Source organism: Alosa alosa, chromosome 12 (genome assembly GCF_017589495.1).
Source record: "Alosa alosa isolate M-15738 ecotype Scorff River chromosome 12, AALO_Geno_1.1, whole genome shotgun sequence".
NCBI lineage: Eukaryota > Metazoa > Chordata > Actinopteri > Clupeiformes > Clupeidae > Alosa > Alosa alosa.
The window spans coordinates 11,613,084-11,632,757 of NC_063200.1; the positions used below are offsets into that span (position 1 = coordinate 11,613,084).

General features: G+C 45.1%; 1 protein-coding gene across 3 annotated transcripts in view; it reads left to right on the forward strand.

The window, feature by feature from the left end:
• Positions 1–10,766, forward strand: part of ptbp3 (polypyrimidine tract binding protein 3) — a 77,259-nt gene extending 66,493 nt beyond the window's left edge. For all 3 annotated transcript variants that reach the window (XM_048258323.1, XM_048258325.1, XM_048258324.1), the window contains exons 9-11: positions 360–499; positions 8,801–8,834; positions 10,642–10,766. In XM_048258323.1, the coding sequence (XP_048114280.1) occupies positions 360–499; positions 8,801–8,834; positions 10,642–10,751 (284 nt within the window). In that variant the 3' untranslated portion in view covers positions 10,752–10,766. The remainder of the gene's footprint in view (positions 1–359; positions 500–8,800; positions 8,835–10,641) is intronic.
• The last annotated feature ends 8,908 nt before the right edge of the window (positions 10,767–19,674 follow it).

The window sequence follows — 19,674 nt, forward strand, 5'->3', positions numbered from 1 at the left end:
AAGTGTCAACAATTTGATTATGGACAGGCATTGGAGTTCAAAAATAAAAAACACACCCATGAAAACATTTAGGGTTGTAATTGAAATGACGGGGAAAATAAGGTGTTATGACCAATTGGTTGGATAGTTGAATTGCCTTTATTGTTTGCCATTTGATCAGAAGTTGACCCTGGGTGGGTTGTGTCTTGTTCTAAGCCGCACCAAGCCTGTCCTCGCCAGTTTCTCCCTTATTCTCCTCCTCCGCCTCCATGCTCCGTTTCTTCTCGGTTACCATGGTGATGTGACTCATCTTCCATCTCCCCCAAATACACCTCTACCCCCCATACCCCTCCATCCCCCACATCTTCAATCCCTCCTAGGCCTGTCCATGCCAACGATGCCAGGGGCACTAGGACCGCTCGCCATCCCCTCGTCGGCTGTGGCCGGACGGATGCCCATCCACGGCATGCCACCAGGCGCCCTCCACTCCGTGCTGCTGGTGTCCAACCTCAACCCCGACGTGAGTGTCCTTCCTCCTCCTCCTCTTCCTCCTCCTCTTCCTCTCCTCCTCCTCCTCCTCTCGGTCACCCTCCTCCTGCGTTCCACAGCACACAGCTGATGTGTTCGATCAGTGTAATGTCCAAACTTGGGGGGAAAAAAACATTTTAAAGAAATCCTATGCAAGTATTTTAGCTTAGTATAATATAACAACTTCTAAGTCATTTTGATGGTAAAGGAACTTGTCATAGCTGGCAGCGCCCTGCAGGCGGAGAACCAGCCCGGCGATTTGGCTGTCTGCGCCCCAGAGACATCTCGCGAGAATGACCTGGTCAGTAGATATGGCTCTTTGGAAAGTGTCTTCGCCCGTTGCTGGTCCTTTGGCTCCAAAACAAATGCGCATGTACCAGTGTCCAGGGGGGAGGATTTACAATGTTGAGGTAAAACGTAAATATTACCCAGAAATGAATACCCCAAACTGCATTGGATACCTTTAAACCATGGTCATGAAGCTGTGCTGGACGTGAGAGTCCCTCCTGCTCCTCCTCTTCCTCTCTTCGTCTTCTTCTCGACCTTCCTCCTCGTCTCCGACACACACAGCCAATCCGTTCACCACGCCATCTTGTGACAGGTCTAAATGAGATGCATCATCAGCTCTACATCTACATGAGAAGACCACTTTGACATTCTGTGTTTATAGATAACGCTCGAACTGTGATGATGTTAGAATGTGTTGGGTTATTTCCAAATATGATGCTATGTGTTGGGTTAATTCCAAATATGATGCTATGTGTTGGTAGCCTAGAAATCTAGACGCGCCCCTAGCGGCAGCAAATTACATTTGCTGCCAGGGCTAGTCTAGCAACTCTCCGTTTGCTTGTGAGCTCCAGAAATCGAAACTTAATCAGGCATCGAAATCGTGTATAGAGTCGTTTGGTGGGCTTAACATAATGATTGATGGCAGAGTTGCAACGGTTTGGCTTGAATTCCCTGCTACTTGAAAACAAATATCCTATTGCGTCCTATTGCGTGCAGAGGGAATTTGAAAGACAACTGATTATCCCGCCTCTCGGACTGAGCACTGCGAACGGTGAGTGCCCAGACTCTACATTTTAATGTGGGTCTGGCTCGCCAAGCTAATGTGTTGGGTTAATTCCAAATATTATGCTATGTGTTGAGTTATTTCCAAATATGATGCTATATGTTGGCTTAATTCCAAATATGATGCTATGTGTTGGGTTATTTACAGATATGATGCTACAGTATGTGTTGGGTTATTCACAAACATGATCATATATGTTGGGTTGGGGCATTCACAAATATTTTTGTAGGCGTATTGTGTATGTCTTTTGGAAGTGGCATGTGTGTGAAGTCATGACTGTGGAAACTGTGTATACACACTGTTGACATTTGTCCCTTTCGTGGAACCATAGTTTCATCAGAGAGAGCTAGAGATCATGAAAGAAAATCACTTCACTCATACTGTGAAAGGCTTAAATGAGAGCAGCCCTGTTCCAGCGTCGAGACTGGCAGGCTGGAGGCTCCTTCCAGCTCCTACACACCTGAATAAACCAATCAGACACTTGCAAAGCCCTTGATTAGACGAATCTTCCCTGGTAATCCCCAGGCAATCAAGGCGTTGTTTGTGCCTGCTGGCTCATGACAGACTGAACCTAGCAGCGCACAGCCGAACTGTGGTGAGATCTGTCATGTGACAGCTGAACTATGGTGAGATCTGTCGTGTGTGTGTGTGGCAGATCAGCGGGAGCCAATGAGCACGCTCTGTAGGTGCAACTCAGGTTTAGGGGTGGGAACCCTGATTAGCAAGACACAGTGTACAGGTTTAGGGGTGGGAAGTGAACCCTAGTTAGCAAGACACAGTGTACAGGTTTAGGGGTGGGAACCCTAGTTAGCAAGACACAGTGTACAGGTTTAGGGGTGGGAACCCTGGTTAGCAAGACACAGTGTACAAGGAGTCACTCCAAGGGGTGCCATTTTTTCGATGCCATTTACCAAGAACAACTTAATTTCTCAGGAGACAGACAAGGCATACGCAGCACACAGCCTAATCCAGTATGTCGGGATGGCGCACAATTAAAGCCATTTTGATTCTCTGTTGTACGGCTTAATTTGCACAACACTGTGTACAAATATTCTCAGCAGAGCGATTTGCCCCCTCTGTCCATACTTAATCGATCTATTCCAAAAGCACTGCAGATTTGTTCTAGTGTGAAAGTCAATTTCAGTCACACTTTGTTCTCGCTGAAAGAATTAGAATGTGTTTACAAGAAAGCGTTCTCATTCTTTCTGAGTCAAGTTTGAACATTTTCTTAAGTGTGTGGCCTTTCTGATTGTTCAACAGTTAGATCTGGTTGAACAATTTATTCAAATCTTCACCCCTAGTAATCTCTCCGTGTTTGCCATATTTTAGCCCTTGAGTCATCCATTGTCTACTCAGAACAGAATGGTAAACAGTGACTTTACAAGGTCACATTTGAGAAGTGAGGGGATTTTTAAAGTTAAAGGTAACTGATATTTAGCAGACACTTTTATTCAAAATAAAAGACTCGCAACGGAGAGAATGGAACCCAGGTCGACCAGCTGTCGGTCAGTGACATTCCCACTGCTCCACTACGCCCTCCAGTGGTGAAAGGAGTGAAAAGAGTAAGGAAGTGGAGTGAGCTGTCTTAACGTCAGAAATGCAGGGGCGAGCAGAGACCTTTGAAAGGCAGGGGCTCAAATGAAAAAAAAAAGGGCACATGGACCAAAATTTTCAGAAAACGTGTTAACTGTATTTACAACTTTGATTACAACCCAATAGGGAATACATAGGCTACATGCAAATTGTATCAAAATAAAACATCTTCCATCACACTGTATCCACAAAATAAAAATATAACATTTGCAAAAAGTGCAGCATGGAATCTTGCATCATGCTACCACAAGTTAAACTCAAAAAATACCTTGTATCCTTCCATCAGACGGTATACAAACTATATTCTCAAAAATAAAGCACCTTCTATTCAATCATTTCACACTGTCCACAAAATAAAAATATAACATTTAAATGCAAAAGAAATGCAGCATAGAATCTTCCATCATGCTACCACAAGTTAAACTAAAAAACAGCTTGTATCCTTCCATCCAACTATATACAAACTATATTCTCAAAATACAACATTTTATTCACAATTTCATACTGTATCCACAAAATAAAAATCTAACATTTAAATGCAAGAAATGCAATAGGAGTGCATGTACTGTATGCCTACTATAGCCAGGGCACAGACAAATAGGTCTTTTCAGTTTTCATTAGGCTATTGTCTACACAAAGATCATAGACTATAAGGCTACATCTTATTGATTAAATTCAAAATCTAGACGCACCCTAGCGGCAGCAAATATGTTATTGTCTAGTCTGGTCAGGCTATAATTTTAATGTTTATCACAGTGAACTACCACCATTAGCAAGCTAGTGTCTTGCAGATTCACGTCCTGTGCGTGTGGCCACTGAGTGAAATGACGCCAATGTAGCCTACTGTAAACAGAGAAATCGGCGTGTGGAGTTAGGTTAAACAACTACAGTAGCCTATGTCGTCGGCTTATGACGATTTAGAAAATGTTTGCCTACTCTGTTTTATGAACTAGGTCTACTAACCTAAGCTACTATAACATCTAAACAGAATATGTTATGAACGTTCAGCCTTAGATTTTCGAAGCTGCCAGGGTTAAAATGGATTTGATAGCCTACTTCATTGAACATGAAACAACTTTAAACATTTTATTCTCTATCTCTAAGCTGAATACTATTGCACTATTTAGATAGGCTAACTGCCAAGTGACCTTACCATGCTCCCAAACGTCTCCTGCAGCACTGTGCCTGCGTGTATGGCAAGCCATTGTAACATTTACCCGCTAGACTGGATATGTATTGCAGATATCTGTAATTCAGTTTTGTCTAGTCAAAACGAACATTTTAGATATCCGCAATTGAATTCTTCCTATCCATAATTGTCATTTCAGATATCCACAAAGACATTCTTCCTAGGACAAATGACGCCACATTTGCCATTCATTTCTATGGGGTTTATCATTACGGATATCTACAATTGACCTGTCGCTAAGCCCCGCCCCCCATTGTTACCGTGTGAAAACTCGGACAAACAAACCAGTCTTGATTAGAAATACATTGTGGACAATGGCAGCTGACAGTAGAAAGCAGGCTTTGAGGACGTTTTGATCGATAAGAGGATTTACTTTCCTCCAGAAGCTATCAAAAGGGACTTATTTATGCTATGGAGGGGTGTATTCAAAAATGTAGAATACATACAAGGTGACAAGCAGTTGTGGCGAGTAGCCGTGCAAATCACCGTGCAAAAAACACTGACGTTAATGCTAGCTAGCTAGCTAGTGGAAGATTGATACTAAGATATGTTAGGTTACGTTAATATTTGATGTAGTAAGAATATAGTAGTTGGTTAATGAGCATTTTCATCTTGGGATTTAACAGGGAACTTGTGCCCACGTTGTTGGCTTAGTAGCCTACATTACGTCGAGCTGTTGCAAACGCGAGAGACGTCCTGTAGGCTACTGCTGATGAAAAATATACTGTTTTCTAGCCTCTCGGGCTAGCCTACCAGCTATCAGAATTACACGTCCCCCTAGCCATCAGAATTACACGTCCTATGGAATTGTCCGAGCTGATGTCCGAGTCCCATTGAGGCTGGACTGTCATTGGCTCATCAGCGTTCTAAGGGTGGCGCTTAGCGACAGGTCAATTCAGTTGCAGATATCCATGTGAATTACGGATATCTGCAATTGAATTGTAGATATCTATAATTCCAGTTAGAGATATCTACAATTTGATTCTGACTAGTCATAACTCCAGTTGAAGATATCTTTAAAGGGGAACTTGGCTACTATTTCAACGTACCCGTTTAGAAATCTTTTGGATGGTTAAATGACCTGACCGGTGAAAATGGTGACTTTTCCCGCCGCCCCCATAGACAGTGCCCCTAGCGTCCCCAGGCGGAAAACCAACCTTGCAACATTGAGACTACCGTCCCGGAAAGAGAAGTGAGATACAAGAAACTTGTTTTAAATCGTGTTTCTTACCTTGTAACATCCACATTGTCATCCGAACTTATGCTTAACTTATACTTAACCGTTTTGCTAGCTTGTAAACAAATCCATGTGCTTTATCTTTACCTTTTTCCACAGTTTGAAATAGCATAATGCACAATTTTTCCAGCAGAGGGGGAAATCCTGCCAAGTTTCCCTTTAATTCACCTCAATTCAAGATATCTACAGGTTCCTTTTCAGATATCTTGAATTAAGTTTTGACTAGGCAAAATTACATTGTAGATATCTGTAAATGGAATTATGACTAGTCAAAATGACGTTGTAGATACAGTTGTATATCAAACTGGAGTTAGGGATAGTCATAATTTGATTGTAGATATCTATTATCAAGTTATAGATATCTTGAATAAGTTTTAATTAGAGATATCTGAAACTGGAGATATCTATAACTTTCATTCTGCCTAGTCAAAATGTAATTATAGATATCTTGAATTAGAGTTTTGACTAGGCGAAATGACGTTAGAGATATCTGTATTGCTATGCAAATTAGGCCCGCATCCCACTTTAGGCGGGAGCAGAGCGTGTTGTTGTTCAAATCATCAAATCACATAGCACCTGTTAACTGTTAACTTTGTAATTAGCACTAATTAGCACCATGTCAAAGCAGCCAGGGGGCAAAGGAGTTTTTAATCGTCTTTTTAATGCTGCAGCCTATGCAAGACAGGAGCTGGCAGCAAGAATTGATGATTCAATGTTGCTTTGATTTTTTCGATTACAGCAAACACCATTATGAATGGAATTTCCTGTAGATGGTGCTGGTGCATTTAGTAGCCTAGGCCTACTAATTTATGTAGGCTACAAAACAGAGATCAAGCCAGTTGATAACGTGAGAGTCTAATAAACCACACAGTGTCCCTGAGTTTTAGTTATTTTAGATGTCAACAAGACATTACAGCCATGACTGCTTCTTCTTCTTCCATTCATAGAAATAAGGAAAAATAAGCCCACTTCTTCTTCGATTATGTTGGGGAGGGGAAATTAGCCTACGGACAGAGAATGTCTAAGTAGACGGGCTCTGCTACGGATCTAAAGAGCAACGTCTTGCACAATAATTTGCACTAGTCATAATGACGTTTGAGATATCTTCACCTTTCATTCTGCCTAGTCAAAACTGAATTAAAGATATCTGCAATTGTCATTTAAGATGTGTGACGAGTTGAATGTTGTTTTCAATGACGTGATGACGGATATCTGTAATTCAGTTTTGCCTAGTCAAAACTAAATTACAGATCTCTATCTGACGTTTCGACTAGTCACAATTATGTTACAGATATCTTGAATGACAATTCCAACTATCCAAAATGTAATTGCGACTAGTCAGAAAGACGTTGTTGATATCTACAGTGTTAATTCCAGATAGTCAAACTTAGCGGGTAAATGTTAAAATCGCTTGCCATACTGTGCACCTTTTGAGAGTTCACTGAATGTATGACGTCACGGATTGGTGGCCGCAAACACAGAAAATTGTTATTTTTGTAAATTTCTAATTTCACAAACTATTAATGAGACATTTTAGTGAATATTCACGTTGGAACTAGCGGAGTATTACAAATTTTAAAAAGTAAAAAACGGGTCTTGTCAAAAGGGCAAAAGGGCAGGTGCTAGAGCCCCTGTAGCCCCCCTTCTCTGCACGTGCCTGCAGAAATGTGTGTCAGAACTCACACTCACACTCACACTCAAAACTTAAAACTCAATTACTCAGTGACAGAAGTGTTGTATAAAAGCAGTATGACATGTTTCTCACATGATTCACTTCCACTTCTTGATGTCTTATTGCTAGGGATGTATGATATATCGGCGGCCGATATATTATTAGCCGATAAGTATAGAAAATAGAAAATATTATTATCGGTCCGATAACAGAATTCTGGCCGATAATTTGCGCCGATATTTTTTAAAGTCCTAATTTAGGCCTACGTAAGGTCCGTCTGGCTACACTGAGCTAGCCTACTTGAGCTTGGTTGGCTATACTTTTTCCTCAATACAATGTCAGCAGTGAATGTATTTCACCACTCAACAAAATCTGTGGATATGCATTCATTTGGGAATCTGCATCTCAAAATCCTCTCGTGAATGATCCGCCAGAGCGGAGCTCAGCCCTATCTAGAGCTGTCTTGTGCTGGTGTGTTTGCACTTCACCGCGCTGGTCGGGGAAACAAATAAACAAACTTCGTTAGTGGGGCGGAGTACATAAAGTAGGCCTAGTTCTAAGTTGTGTTTTAGTATTATATTTGCATTACTTTAGCTTGGGTTTTGTATTATTACCTAGAAATATGCTAACCATTCGTGCTTCAGTTCCAGACAGGTCATCATAACAAGTTATTAAAACCTTCGGGGCTAACGCCTTTCATTTCTGCTGCAGCAGGTTGTGCACAACAGAGTAGACGGACATAAGATACAGTCTGAGGAGTTGCAACTTTAAAATTATGCTTATTAAATGCTTTCCCCAAATCACTTTTCACAATTTTTTTTCAAGAGTAATATTATCGGTTATCGTATCGGTATCGGCCACAACAAACCAATAAATATCGGCTATCGTTATCGGCCCTAAAATTCTATATCGGTGCATCTCTACTTATTGCCTTAATGGATAGGACCATGCTCCTGTTTGACTGTTGTTGTTGAATTTGTAGTGCTGTGTTGTGTTTGGTTAAGGCCTCAGTAGAACAGCTAGTCAGTGGGTGTGGAAGAGCACCAGCTCTGCTGGTGGTGTCAGATTTCTGTGTTTACTCTTTAAAGTCACTGGTTGCTGTCACAAGGCACAGGCTTGATTGGGTTCTGGAGATAAGCATCGTTGTGGCCTTTGTGTGTGTGTGTGTGTGTGTGTTTTATTTGTTTGTGTATGAACATGGATGCGCCAACAGCACGTTAGCTGGTTATTTGTATTACAAATAGCTCTTCTCTTCCCCCCTCTTAGCCCAATACCCCCCTCCAACACACGCACGCACACGCGCACACACACACACACACACACACACACACAAACGCACGCACTCACACACACACCTTCTCTGGCGTCAGTGTTACTGGTGGTGTGAGTGAGAAACAGAAGCTTGTGGAGATAAGAGTCAGTGTAGAGTCTGTATATATGCGTGTGTGTGTGTGGAAGTGTGTGTGTGTGTGTGTGTGTGTGTGAGTGAGTGTGGCAGATTTTAATGATGCCTCTTCCTGTGTCACACAGAGTATATCACCTCACGGACTCTTCATCCTGTTCGGTAAGAGCGCCATTTATTACTATAAAATTGGATCCCCCCCCCTCCCTCTCTCTCTCTCTTCCACACACTGTTATAAAGGCAAAAGCTACCAGGTAGGAAGCAAATGAAAGAAAAGTGATGCCTCCATTTCCTGCCAAACAAACACGGAGCCGATGGTTCAGCGATAGGTGGTGGTGGCGTGACTCGCTGGCTTTAGATTGTGCACCTCCAGCAGTGTGTGTGTGTGTGTGTGTGTGTGTGTGTGTGTGTGTGTGTGTGTGTGTGTGTGTGTGTGTGTGTGTGTGTGTAAGAGAGAGAGAGTGACTGAGTGTGTGTGTGTGCGCGTGTAAGAGAGAGAGAGAGTGACTGAGTGTGTGTGTGTGCGTGTGTGTATGCGCGTGTAAGAGAGAGCGAGAGTGACTGAGTGTGTGTGTGTGTGTGTGTAAGAGAGAGAGAGTGACTGAGTGTGTGTGTGTGTGTGTGTGCGTGTGTATGCACTTGTGTGCGCGTGTAAGAGAGAGAGAGAGAGTGACTGAGTGTGTGTGTGTGTGTGTGTGTGTGTGTGTGTCCTGCCACCCCACCCTACCACAATGTAATATCAGTCAGCATCTCTCTGCCAGGCTGGCTCTGACAGAGATACAGGTCAGCTGCTCTCCTATTGGCTGCCAGCCGGTACTAGTGCTGCCTCTCCACCAATCACAGGCCAAAGAAAGCCCAAGCAAAAGACAGAGACATACACTCACACAGAGAAGTGCAGATACACTTAGACACTTATAGAGAAGCACACGTCAGAGAGAGGAAAAGACTGTTAGCACAAAAACACATATTTTGAAGGTTTTGTTTCAGTTTGGCAGTTTGCCGCGCGCACACACACACTCACACACACACACACACACACACACACACACACACACTCCTACAGTATACAGAACATTCATGCAAAATCAATCTGATGTGCAGAACAGATATCCAGAATCGAAGTTAAGTTCAGTTTGAGGGCAGTTGCAGATACATCTTATATCCTCTTTCCCTCTCCCCCCTATCTTCTGTGTGTTTGTTTGTTTGTTTTCCCTCTCCCCCTATCTTCTGTGTGTTTGTTTGTTTGTTTTCCCTCTCCCCCTATCTTCTGTGTGTTTGTTTGTTTGTTTTCCCTCTCCCCCTATCTTCTGTGTGTTTGTTTGTTTTCCCTCTCCCCCTATCTTCTGTGTGTTTGTTTGTTTGTTTTCCCTCTCCCCCTATCTTCTGTGTGTTTGTTTGTTTGTTTTGTTTGTTTCCCTCTCCCCCTATCTTCTGTGTGTTTGTTTGTTTGTTTGTTTTCCCTCTCCCCCTATCTTCTGTGTGTGTGTTTGTTTGTTTGTTTGTTTGTTTTCCCTCTCCCCCTATCTTCTGTGTGTTTGTTTGTTTGTTTGTTTTCCCTCTCCCTCCCTATCTTCTGTTCAATCAAAACAATCAAACAAACAGAAGATAGGGAGGGAGAGCCCTATCTTCTGTTTGTTTGATTGTTTGTTTGTTTGCCCCCCCCCCCCTTATCTTCTGTTTGTTTGTTTGCCCCCCCTTATCTTCTGTGTGATTGTTTGTTTTCCCTCTCCCTCCCTATCTTCTGTTTGTTTGTTTGTTTGTTTGCCCCCCCCCTTATCTTCTGTTTGTTTGTTTGTTTTTCCTCTCCCTCCCCATCTTCTGTCATCTTTTTAGATGATTTGTCAGTTTGTTTGTTTGTTTTGGTAATAGACTGCAGTGCCTTTGCATTTTAATTCATGTAATTGTGTTGTGTTCTGTGCTCTAAGCTTCTCTCTGACTTGTCTGTCTCTTCTCTCCCTTTTGCCTGCAGGGGTGTACGGTGATGTTCACAGAGTCAAGATTCTCTTCAACAAGAAAGAAAATGCCTTAATACAGATGGCAGATGCTACTCAGGCACAGCTTGGTAAGAACTGTGTTTGAGTTTGTACTGTGCGTACGTAAGAAAGAACACATAGCCTTCCAGTTGTAATCATTATACAAATCACACATTCTGACTGATGCTGGAATACATCTGGTGTTCATCACAAAGTCAGCACTACAATAAGCGTAGGGGTCATCATGTGTCATGACACTAACTAGCCCAGACGTCCAGACACTTGTACAAAGTCTTGTACTGGATCTGGCCAGATTCCTTCACGTTCTGCTCTCTCATGTTCTCCTCTCCCATGTTCTCCTCTCTCACGTTCTGCTCTCTCACATTCTGCTCTCTCACATTCTGCTCTCTCATGTTCTCCTCTCTCACGTTCTCCTCTCTCACGTTCTGCTCTCTCACGTTCTGCTCTCTCACGTTCTCCTCTCTCATGTTCTCCTCTCTCACGTTCTCCTCTCTCACGTTCTCCTCTCCCATGTTCTCCTCTCTCACGTTCTGCTCTCTCATGTTCTCCTCTCCCATGTTCTCCTCTCTCACGTTCTGCTCTCTCACGTTCTCCTCTCCCATGTTCTCCTCTCTCACGTTCTGCTCTCTCACATTCTGCTCTCTCACATTCTGCTCTCTCACATTCTGCTCTCTCACATTCTGCTCTCTCACGTTCTGCTCTCTCACGTTCTCCTCTCTCATGTTCTCCTCTCTCACGTTCTGCTCTCTCATGTTCTCCTCTCCCATGTTCTCCTCTCTCACGTTCTGCTCTCTCACGTTCTCCTCTCTCATGTTCTCCTCTCTCACGTTCTGCTCTCTCACGTTCTCCTCTCTCATGTTCTCCTCTCTCACGTTCTCCTCTCTCACATTCTCCTCTCTCATATTCCACTCTGTCACGTTCTCCTCTCTCACGTTCTCCTCTCTCATATTCTCCTCTCTCACGTTCTGCTCTCTCACGTTCTCCTCTCTCATGTTCTCCTCTCTCACGTTCTCCTCTCTCACGTTCTGCTCTCTCACGTTCTGCTCTCTCACATTCTCCTCTCTCACGTTCTGCTCTCTCACGTTCTGCTCTCTCACATTCTCCTCTCTCACGTTCTCCTCTCTCACATTCTGCTCTCTCACATTCTGCTCTCTCACGTTCTGCTCTCTCACATTCTGCTCTCTCACATTCTGCTCTCTCACATTCTGCTCTCTCACATTCTGCTCTCTCACATTCTGCTCTCTCACATTCTGCTCTCTCACATTCTGCTCTCTCACGTTCTGCTCTCTCACATTCTGCTCTCTCACGTTCTGCTCTCTCACATTCTGCTCTCTCACATTCTGCTCTCTCACATTCTGCTCTCTCACATTCTGCTCTCTCACATTCTGCTCTCTCACATTCTGCTCTCTCACATTCTGCTCTCTCACATTCTGCTCTCTCACATTCTGCTCTCTCACGTTCTGCTCTCTCATGTTCTCCTCTCTCACGTTCTCCTCTCTCACGTTCTGCTCTCTCACGTTCTGCTCTCTCACATTCTCCTCTCTCACGTTCTCCTCTCTCACGTTCTGCTCTCTCACGTTCTGCTCTCTCACGTTCTGCTCTCTCACATTCTCCTCTCTCACGTTCTGCTCTCTCACATTCTGCTCTCTCACATTCTCCTCTCTCACGTTCTGCTCTCTCACATTCTGCTCTCTCACATTCTGCTCTCTAATGTTCTCCTCTCTCACGTTCTGCTCTCTCACATTCTGCTCTCTCACATTCTCCTCTCTCACGTTCTGCTCTCTCACGTTCTGCTCTCTCACATTCTGCTCTCTCACGTTCTCCTCTCTCACGTTCTCCTCTCTCACGTTCTCCTCTCTCACATTCTGCTCTCTCACGTTCTGCTCTCTCACATTCTGCTCTCTCACATTCTGCTCTCTCACATTCTGCTCTCTCACATTCTGCTCTCTCACATTCTGCTCTCTCACATTCTGCTCTCTCACATTCTGCTCTCTCACATTCTGCTCTCTCACATTCTCCTCTCTCACATTCTACTCTCTCACGTTCTCCTCTCTCACATTCTCCTCTCTCACATTCTCCTCTCTCACGTTCTGCTCTCTCACGTTCTCCTCTCTCATGTTCTCCTCTCTCACGTTCTCCTCTCTCACGTTCTGCTCTCTCACGTTCTGCTCTCTCACATTCTCCTCTCTCACGTTCTGCTCTCTCACGTTCTGCTCTCTCACATTCTGCTCTCTCACGTTCTCCTCTCTCATGTTCTCCTCTCACGTTCTCCTCTCTCACGTTCTCCTCTCTAATGTTCTGCTCTCTCACGTTCTCCTCTCTCATATTCCACTCTGTCACGTTCTCCTCTCTCACGTTCTGCTCTCTCAATGCTCTGCTCTCTCACATTCTCCTCTCTCACGTTCTCCTCTCTCACATTCTCCTCTCTCACATTCTCCTCTCTCACGTTCTGCTCTCTCACGTTCTCCTCTCTAATGTTCTCCTCTCACGTTCTCCTCTCTCACGTTCTGCTCTCTCACGTTCTCCTCTCTCACGTTCTCCTCTCTCACGTTCTCCTCTCACGTTCTGCTCTCTCGTTCTCCTCTCTCACGTTCTCCTCTCTCACGTTCTGCTCTCTCACGTTCTCCTCTCTCATATTCCACTCTGTCACGTTCTCCTCTCTCATATTCCACTCTGTCACGTTCTCCTCTCTAATGTTCTCCTCTCTCACGTTCTGCTCTCTCACGTTCTGCTCTCTCACATTCTCCTCTCTCACGTTCTCCTCTCTCACGTTCTGCTCTCTCACGTTCTCCTCTCTCATATTCCACTCTGTCACGTTCTCCTCTCTCATATTCCACTCTGTCACGTTCTCCTCTCTAATGTTCTCCTCTCTCACGTTCTGCTCTCTCACGTTCTGCTCTCTCACGTTCTCCTCTCTAATGTTCTCCTCTCTCACGTTCTGCTCTCTCACGTTCTCCTCTCTCATATTCCACTCTGTCACGTTCTCCTTGTTATTTTTTCCCTCTTCTTTCTCCCTCAGTCAATCCCGCATGCCTTTGATGGGGAGGATCCCTTATCGGCTTCTGTCTCTGTCACTCATTCTATTTCCCCACTTTGTGTGTGTGCTTTCTCTCTGTTCACCGGTGGCCTTGTTTTCTTTTCTGCTCTTTTTCTCTGCAATCTCTCCAGCACTCCGTGAGTCAGTGGGCTCTGTTCGCTGTTTTACTCTGTTCCCTCTCTTTCTGCTTTTGTATTCCATTTTGTTCCTTCTGTCTTTGTCTCGTCCATCTGTCCCACGTCCCGTGAGTCATCGCCTGTCTTGCCGCCATTCTGTTTCTCTGTCCCTCTCTTCCTCATCCCGCTCAATCAGTCTCTGCCTTTTTTACAACCCCCCCCCCCCTCGTTTATTTTCTTTCTTTCTTTCTTTCTTTCTTTCTTTCACACTCTTTCACAAAAAAAAAAATATTTACCAGTGACTGACATATGACTTAAGGTGTGTGTGTGTGTGTGTGTGTGTAGGTTCCAAGCAATAAAGCAATAACTTGACTTTCCATTCTGCTACAGTTTTGTAACATCATGCAGAGGGCATTCTCACACCTACTCAATGTAATTTGTACACCTCTGCAGAGTTGTGAAACGTTTGAGTTGAGAGAATGCAGGGTACTTTCACCAGTGAAAGACCTATAATAATTTAAACATACCTCTATGCAGTTGGCTTTTATCCGCCAAAACACACCTGTCATAACAAAGCCAAAGCTGTTATAGATTCAGCATCACATCACAACTGAAAGTGTGACATGCATTGTGTATTATTTAATCTTTACATTATTTATCTTGCCTGTGACGTTTGTTTGGCTGAGTTACTGATTCTCTTCTCCTTGTAAATATTCTCTCCCTCTCTTTTATTTCTCTCTCTTTTCTTTCTTTCTTTCTTTCTTTCTTTCTTTCTTTCTCTCCGCCCCTCCACTTTTCCTCCACAGTCCATCAATCACAGATGATATCCTCAAAGACCTGTTTGGCGGCAGCGGCTACACAGTCAAGGCCTTCAAATTTTTCCAGTAAGTCCAAACTTTGTCCATCACCTGCCCAACCCCCTGCCTTCATCCTCTCCATCACTCCCAGCATGCATCTCTCCTCATGATGTAATACGTCCATTGACACTGACCAGCTGTAACTACCATTCATTCGTGCGGGTTTCTCTGTACACATTCAGGCCAGCCTTTTCAGTTTCTCCAGGACAGGTGTGCAAAAAATAAGACTTTGAGGCTTCTATGGCAGCCAGTAATGCTCAATGAAAGTCTGTGGCCTCTAGGTGGCAGCACAAGCACAGTACACATAATACAGTGAGAGTTCATTTGCCTGCCTGTGGGAGCGTGGACTTGGATAATGAGACCAAACCTTCAGGGAGACATTTTGTCATCCTGACATGGTTTAGGCAAAGGGAGCAGCTTCTGCTGTCTGAAGTGACATATCCATACTACATACATACAGTAATAACAGTGACATATCCATACTAAATGCATACAGTGATAACAGTGACATATCCATACTACATACATACAGTGATAACAGTGACATATCCATACTACATTCATACAGTGATAACAGTGACATATCCATACTAACAGCCTGACATTACAGATTTAGACCACTGGAGTTGTCAGTGAGGAATGTGAAGTGTTTGTCATATTTTTCCCTTGGCTACAAATGGCACGTCATTTTTATTTCTAAAGCTCAGTCACATACAGTTCACACAAATATGTGACTCATGCGGGCTTCACAAACGAGAGGATTAAAGAGCATAAAAGGGCAGCATTTCAAAAGCAGCTGAGACAACACACAAATAGCCCTTGTTGTACGATGCGCACACATGCATGCATTTTTATAAGGAGCGGGATAAACATTTTCCAATCCTTACATAGCCTCTGGGTGATTAGGTGGATGAGTCTTTTAGCATGCAGAGTGCTCTTGTGACCAGCAGGAGGGAAATCACATTTTCATACTAGCAACCTGCTGTGGAAGATTAAAGGTCTCCACACACACACACACACACAAACACATACACGCGCGCGCACGCACACACCCATGTGCTAACACGGGTGTGGCACGCTCGACTTTCGACGTTCGATTACATTAGATTCCATTGTTTCAAAGACGACCCTCCTTATGCATCACCGCTGAACCCTTTTGCCGCTGCCTTGTACTTCTGTGGGCAGTCCGCACCGCTCAGTAAAATGCATTGAGAACACTTGTTAGTCGCCGCCACTCAGTAAAACACGTTGAGAACGCTTGTCAGTCGGCGCCGCTCAGTAAAACGCGCTGAGAACGCTTGTCAGTCGGCGCCGCTCAGTAAAATGCGCTGAGAACGCTCGTCAGTCGGCACCGCTCAGTAAAATGCATTGTGAACGCTCGTCAGTCGGTGCCGCTCGGTAAAATGCATTGTGAACGCTTGTCAGTCGTTGCCGCTCAGTAAAACACATTGAGAACGCTTGTCAGTCGGTGCCGCTCAGTAAAAAGCGCTGAGAACGCTTGTCAGTCGGCGCCGCTCAGTAAAACGCGTTGTGAACGCTCGTCAGTCGGCGCCGCTCAGTAAAACGCGTTGTGAACGCTCGTCAGTCGGCACCGCTCAGTAAAACGCGTTGTGAACGCTTGTCAGTCGGCGCCGCTCAGTAAAATGCGTTGTGAACGCTTGTCAGTCGACGCCACTCAGTAAAACACATTGAGAACGCTTGTCAGTCGGCGCCGCTCAGTAAAACACATTGAGAACGCAGTGAGTTAAACATGTCAGCACTGATATACGTGGGCAAATGGCAGGAAGGGTTGGCACTTATATGCAGAGCACTTTTACATTACTGCTGCTTTAGACTAGACTATGTGTTGCTGCTGTCAGTGAATTGCTTTAGACTACTGCTACTTTAGACTAGACTATAAGTGAGTACTGCTGCTGTCAGTAAATTGCTTTAGACTACTGCTACTTTAGACTAGACTATAAGTGAGTACTGCTGCTGTCAGTAAATTGCTTTAGACTACTGCTACTTCAGACAAGACTATAACTGAGTGTTGCTGCTGTCAGTGAAGCTGTACATCGTTTCCCCAAATGGTTGACGGCTTTTACAGCTGATTTGTATTGGTCCACTAAGGGCTCTTGTGATCGGCAGGAAGGACCGCAAGATGGCGCTGATCCAGTTGGGTTCTGTGGAGGAGGCCATCCAGGCCCTGATCGACCTCCACAACCACGACCTGGGAGAGAACCACCACCTCAGGGTGTCCTTCTCGAAGTCCACCATCTAACGGCGGGCCTCCCCTCTTTCCCCCTCTCCCCCCTCCTCTCCTCTCCTTTCCTCCGGTCCTCCTCTCCGCTCCTGACGGAAAGCTCTGGAACCTCCAGGCGGGATGAAGACGGAAGGACGACAAAGACGAAAACGCAACAAAATATGACAAAAAAATCAACAAAAACAAAAGTGCAAAGTAACGTTAGAAGGACAGGTTGATCACAATAAGGACATGTTGATCACAATAAGGACAGGTTGATACAATAAGATAGCTTAGGTTTTTTTTTGCAAAAAAAAAAAAAAAAAAAAGGTTTTGGAGAACATCCAAAAACAGACTACTGCGAAGCCTTCAGAGACTTACTGGATGTGCTTTTTAATGACCAGTCCTTGTTTCAGGGGCAGAATTTGGGTCCAGGGCCCTCTGGATGGGTGCAAAAGGGTCTGGACAGGGGTTGGGTTGGGTTGGGTTGGGTGCGAGGAGTGCAACAATTAGAGGACGACAACGATGAGGATGAACTCCACACGACACGACCAGTTCTGATGTCAGTCGTGAGTCAGATCCCCCCAAGCACCCTGACCACGACCCGCCCCGTCAATCTCCATTTGGCCTCCCTCTCTCCCTCCCTCCCTCTCTCTCCTCTTTCTTTACCTCCTCCTCCACTCTCCCTCTCTCTCTCTCTCCCTCCTCCACTCTTCCTCCGTCTTCTGACCCCTGACCTCTCTGACAGTGCTGGAGGATGTTGGCTCTGCCTCACAGGGTGGCTTATGCTGTATGTATGTATGTATGTATGTATGTATGTGGGTATGTATGTATGCATGTATGTATGTATGTATGTATGTATGTATGTATGTGGGTATGTATGTATGCATGTAGGTATGTACATATGTATGTATGTAAGCCAGTCACCTCCTGCAGAGACCAGCTCACCCTGAGATGGAAGGGGGGGTTGGGGTCTGCTAACAGCAGTGTGGAGGGCCCCTGGATGGCCCCTGTGGATCCTGTCAGTAGCCATAGCCATTTCCTCCTGCCCCAGAGGCCACTGGGCCAGAGGAAGAGGACGTTGGGTCAAGGGTCACCCCACATGTCCCCACGACGTCCCCTATCCATTCTGCCACACCGTGGTGTTTGAATTGAATGTTGTTCTCTCCATGTTGGACAAGCAGAGATGTGGGGTCGTGTGTGTGTGTGTATGTGTGTGTGCGTGTGTGTCCCTCGCCACGCCTCTCTTTCTCTCTCAGATGAACATTTTTTGGGCGTGTCACAAAGTGCTGCTGAGGGAGTATGTCCTGTAGCAACCATAGCAACCAATCCAACTGACCAATGAGCTGCCTCGCTCAGCTGTTTTGTATTTCTGGAGTAGCATTAAAAAGGACAGGATGGGCGCTGTGGTCTGGGACGCAGAGAGGAGGGAAAAGAAAAGACGACACGAGACACACAAGCCACCACAGGAGGGCAGAGACTGCCCTCTACTGGCCACCCACCCCAGTGCATTCAGTTTTTTTGGGCTGTTGTTGTTGTTGTTTTTGTTGTTCTTTTTTTTTTTTTGTAATCCTTATTTATCAGACACAGTCAGCAACATGGAGTTGGAGCACCGTAACATGTCTGTTTTCCCGTGCAAAGATGAGGTGAGGTGTGGCTGGGGTGTGTTTGTTGATGGTGGGGAACAGTGCAGTGTGAAGAGAAGAGCAGAGTCCTGCATTGACACAAGCTGAGAGACTCCTCATGCGACTGGGGTCTCCTTGGAATGCTGAATGCTAACCTGACCCCCCCCCCCCTTCAGAATGCAGGTGTGCCGAGATGATGGTTCAGTTTCTGAGCCACTTCCACAGACAGTCTGACTGACCAATCCTGTGGCAGAACCACTCTTGGACACCCCACCCCCAACCTCCCAAGGCCTGCTGTCAATCAACTAATCACGGCTCAGAGGAGGCACCGCTCGGCCCGCCCCCTCAATCCCAGAGCCCAATCAGAACCATGAATGTGAATGTGATGTTCAGCCCATGTTGTTGTTGGTGGTCGTGAGGCGTGAGGCAGGCTCTGCCCTAGGCCCCGCCCACATGGTTCTCCTCATGTGTTTTTGGTTTTCTTTTCATTTTTTTCCCCCATCCTGTATTTCTTTTCTTTTTAAATTTGAATGATTTCGGTTTGCCTGGTCTTTGTCTCCTTGTAACAGAAGCAGCCCACATGGCACTAGTACCTGGCCCTCATTTGGCTCTACTCTGGGCCTGATCTGGCTGGGATCTGGCCTGGCTGTTTGGGAAGTGCTGCAAGGTGTCTGCTGCAATCTGTGCCTGTTTTCTAACGCTCGTCCCAAACCTGCCCAATGCCTCCCCCTCCCTCCCACCTCACCTTACACATGTGTGTACACCATACGTGTGTGTGTGTTTGTGTATTTATGTGTGTGTGTGTATATGTTTGTGTAAAGATCTCTTTCTTCTTGCATACTCAGAGATCATGCCTCCATCTCTGACCAAACCAAAAAAAAAAAATAGTATTGGCAGAAAGAGATCACTAGAATGTATATGCCAGTAGCTACAGCTGAAACTCTGTGTACGTGTGTGTGTGTGTGTGTGTGTGTGTCTGTGAGCATTTGGGTCCTACCTCATCAAGCCCCTGAGGAGAAGACCCACCCCCTCTCCCATCCCAGCGCCACCCTTCACTGATGTGCAGGTACACAGCGCTGACTCGTGCTGCCGTGACAACTAGCCTTATCATTCCACTGAGCCGACTGGGCGTGACATGACCTGGTGCACCAT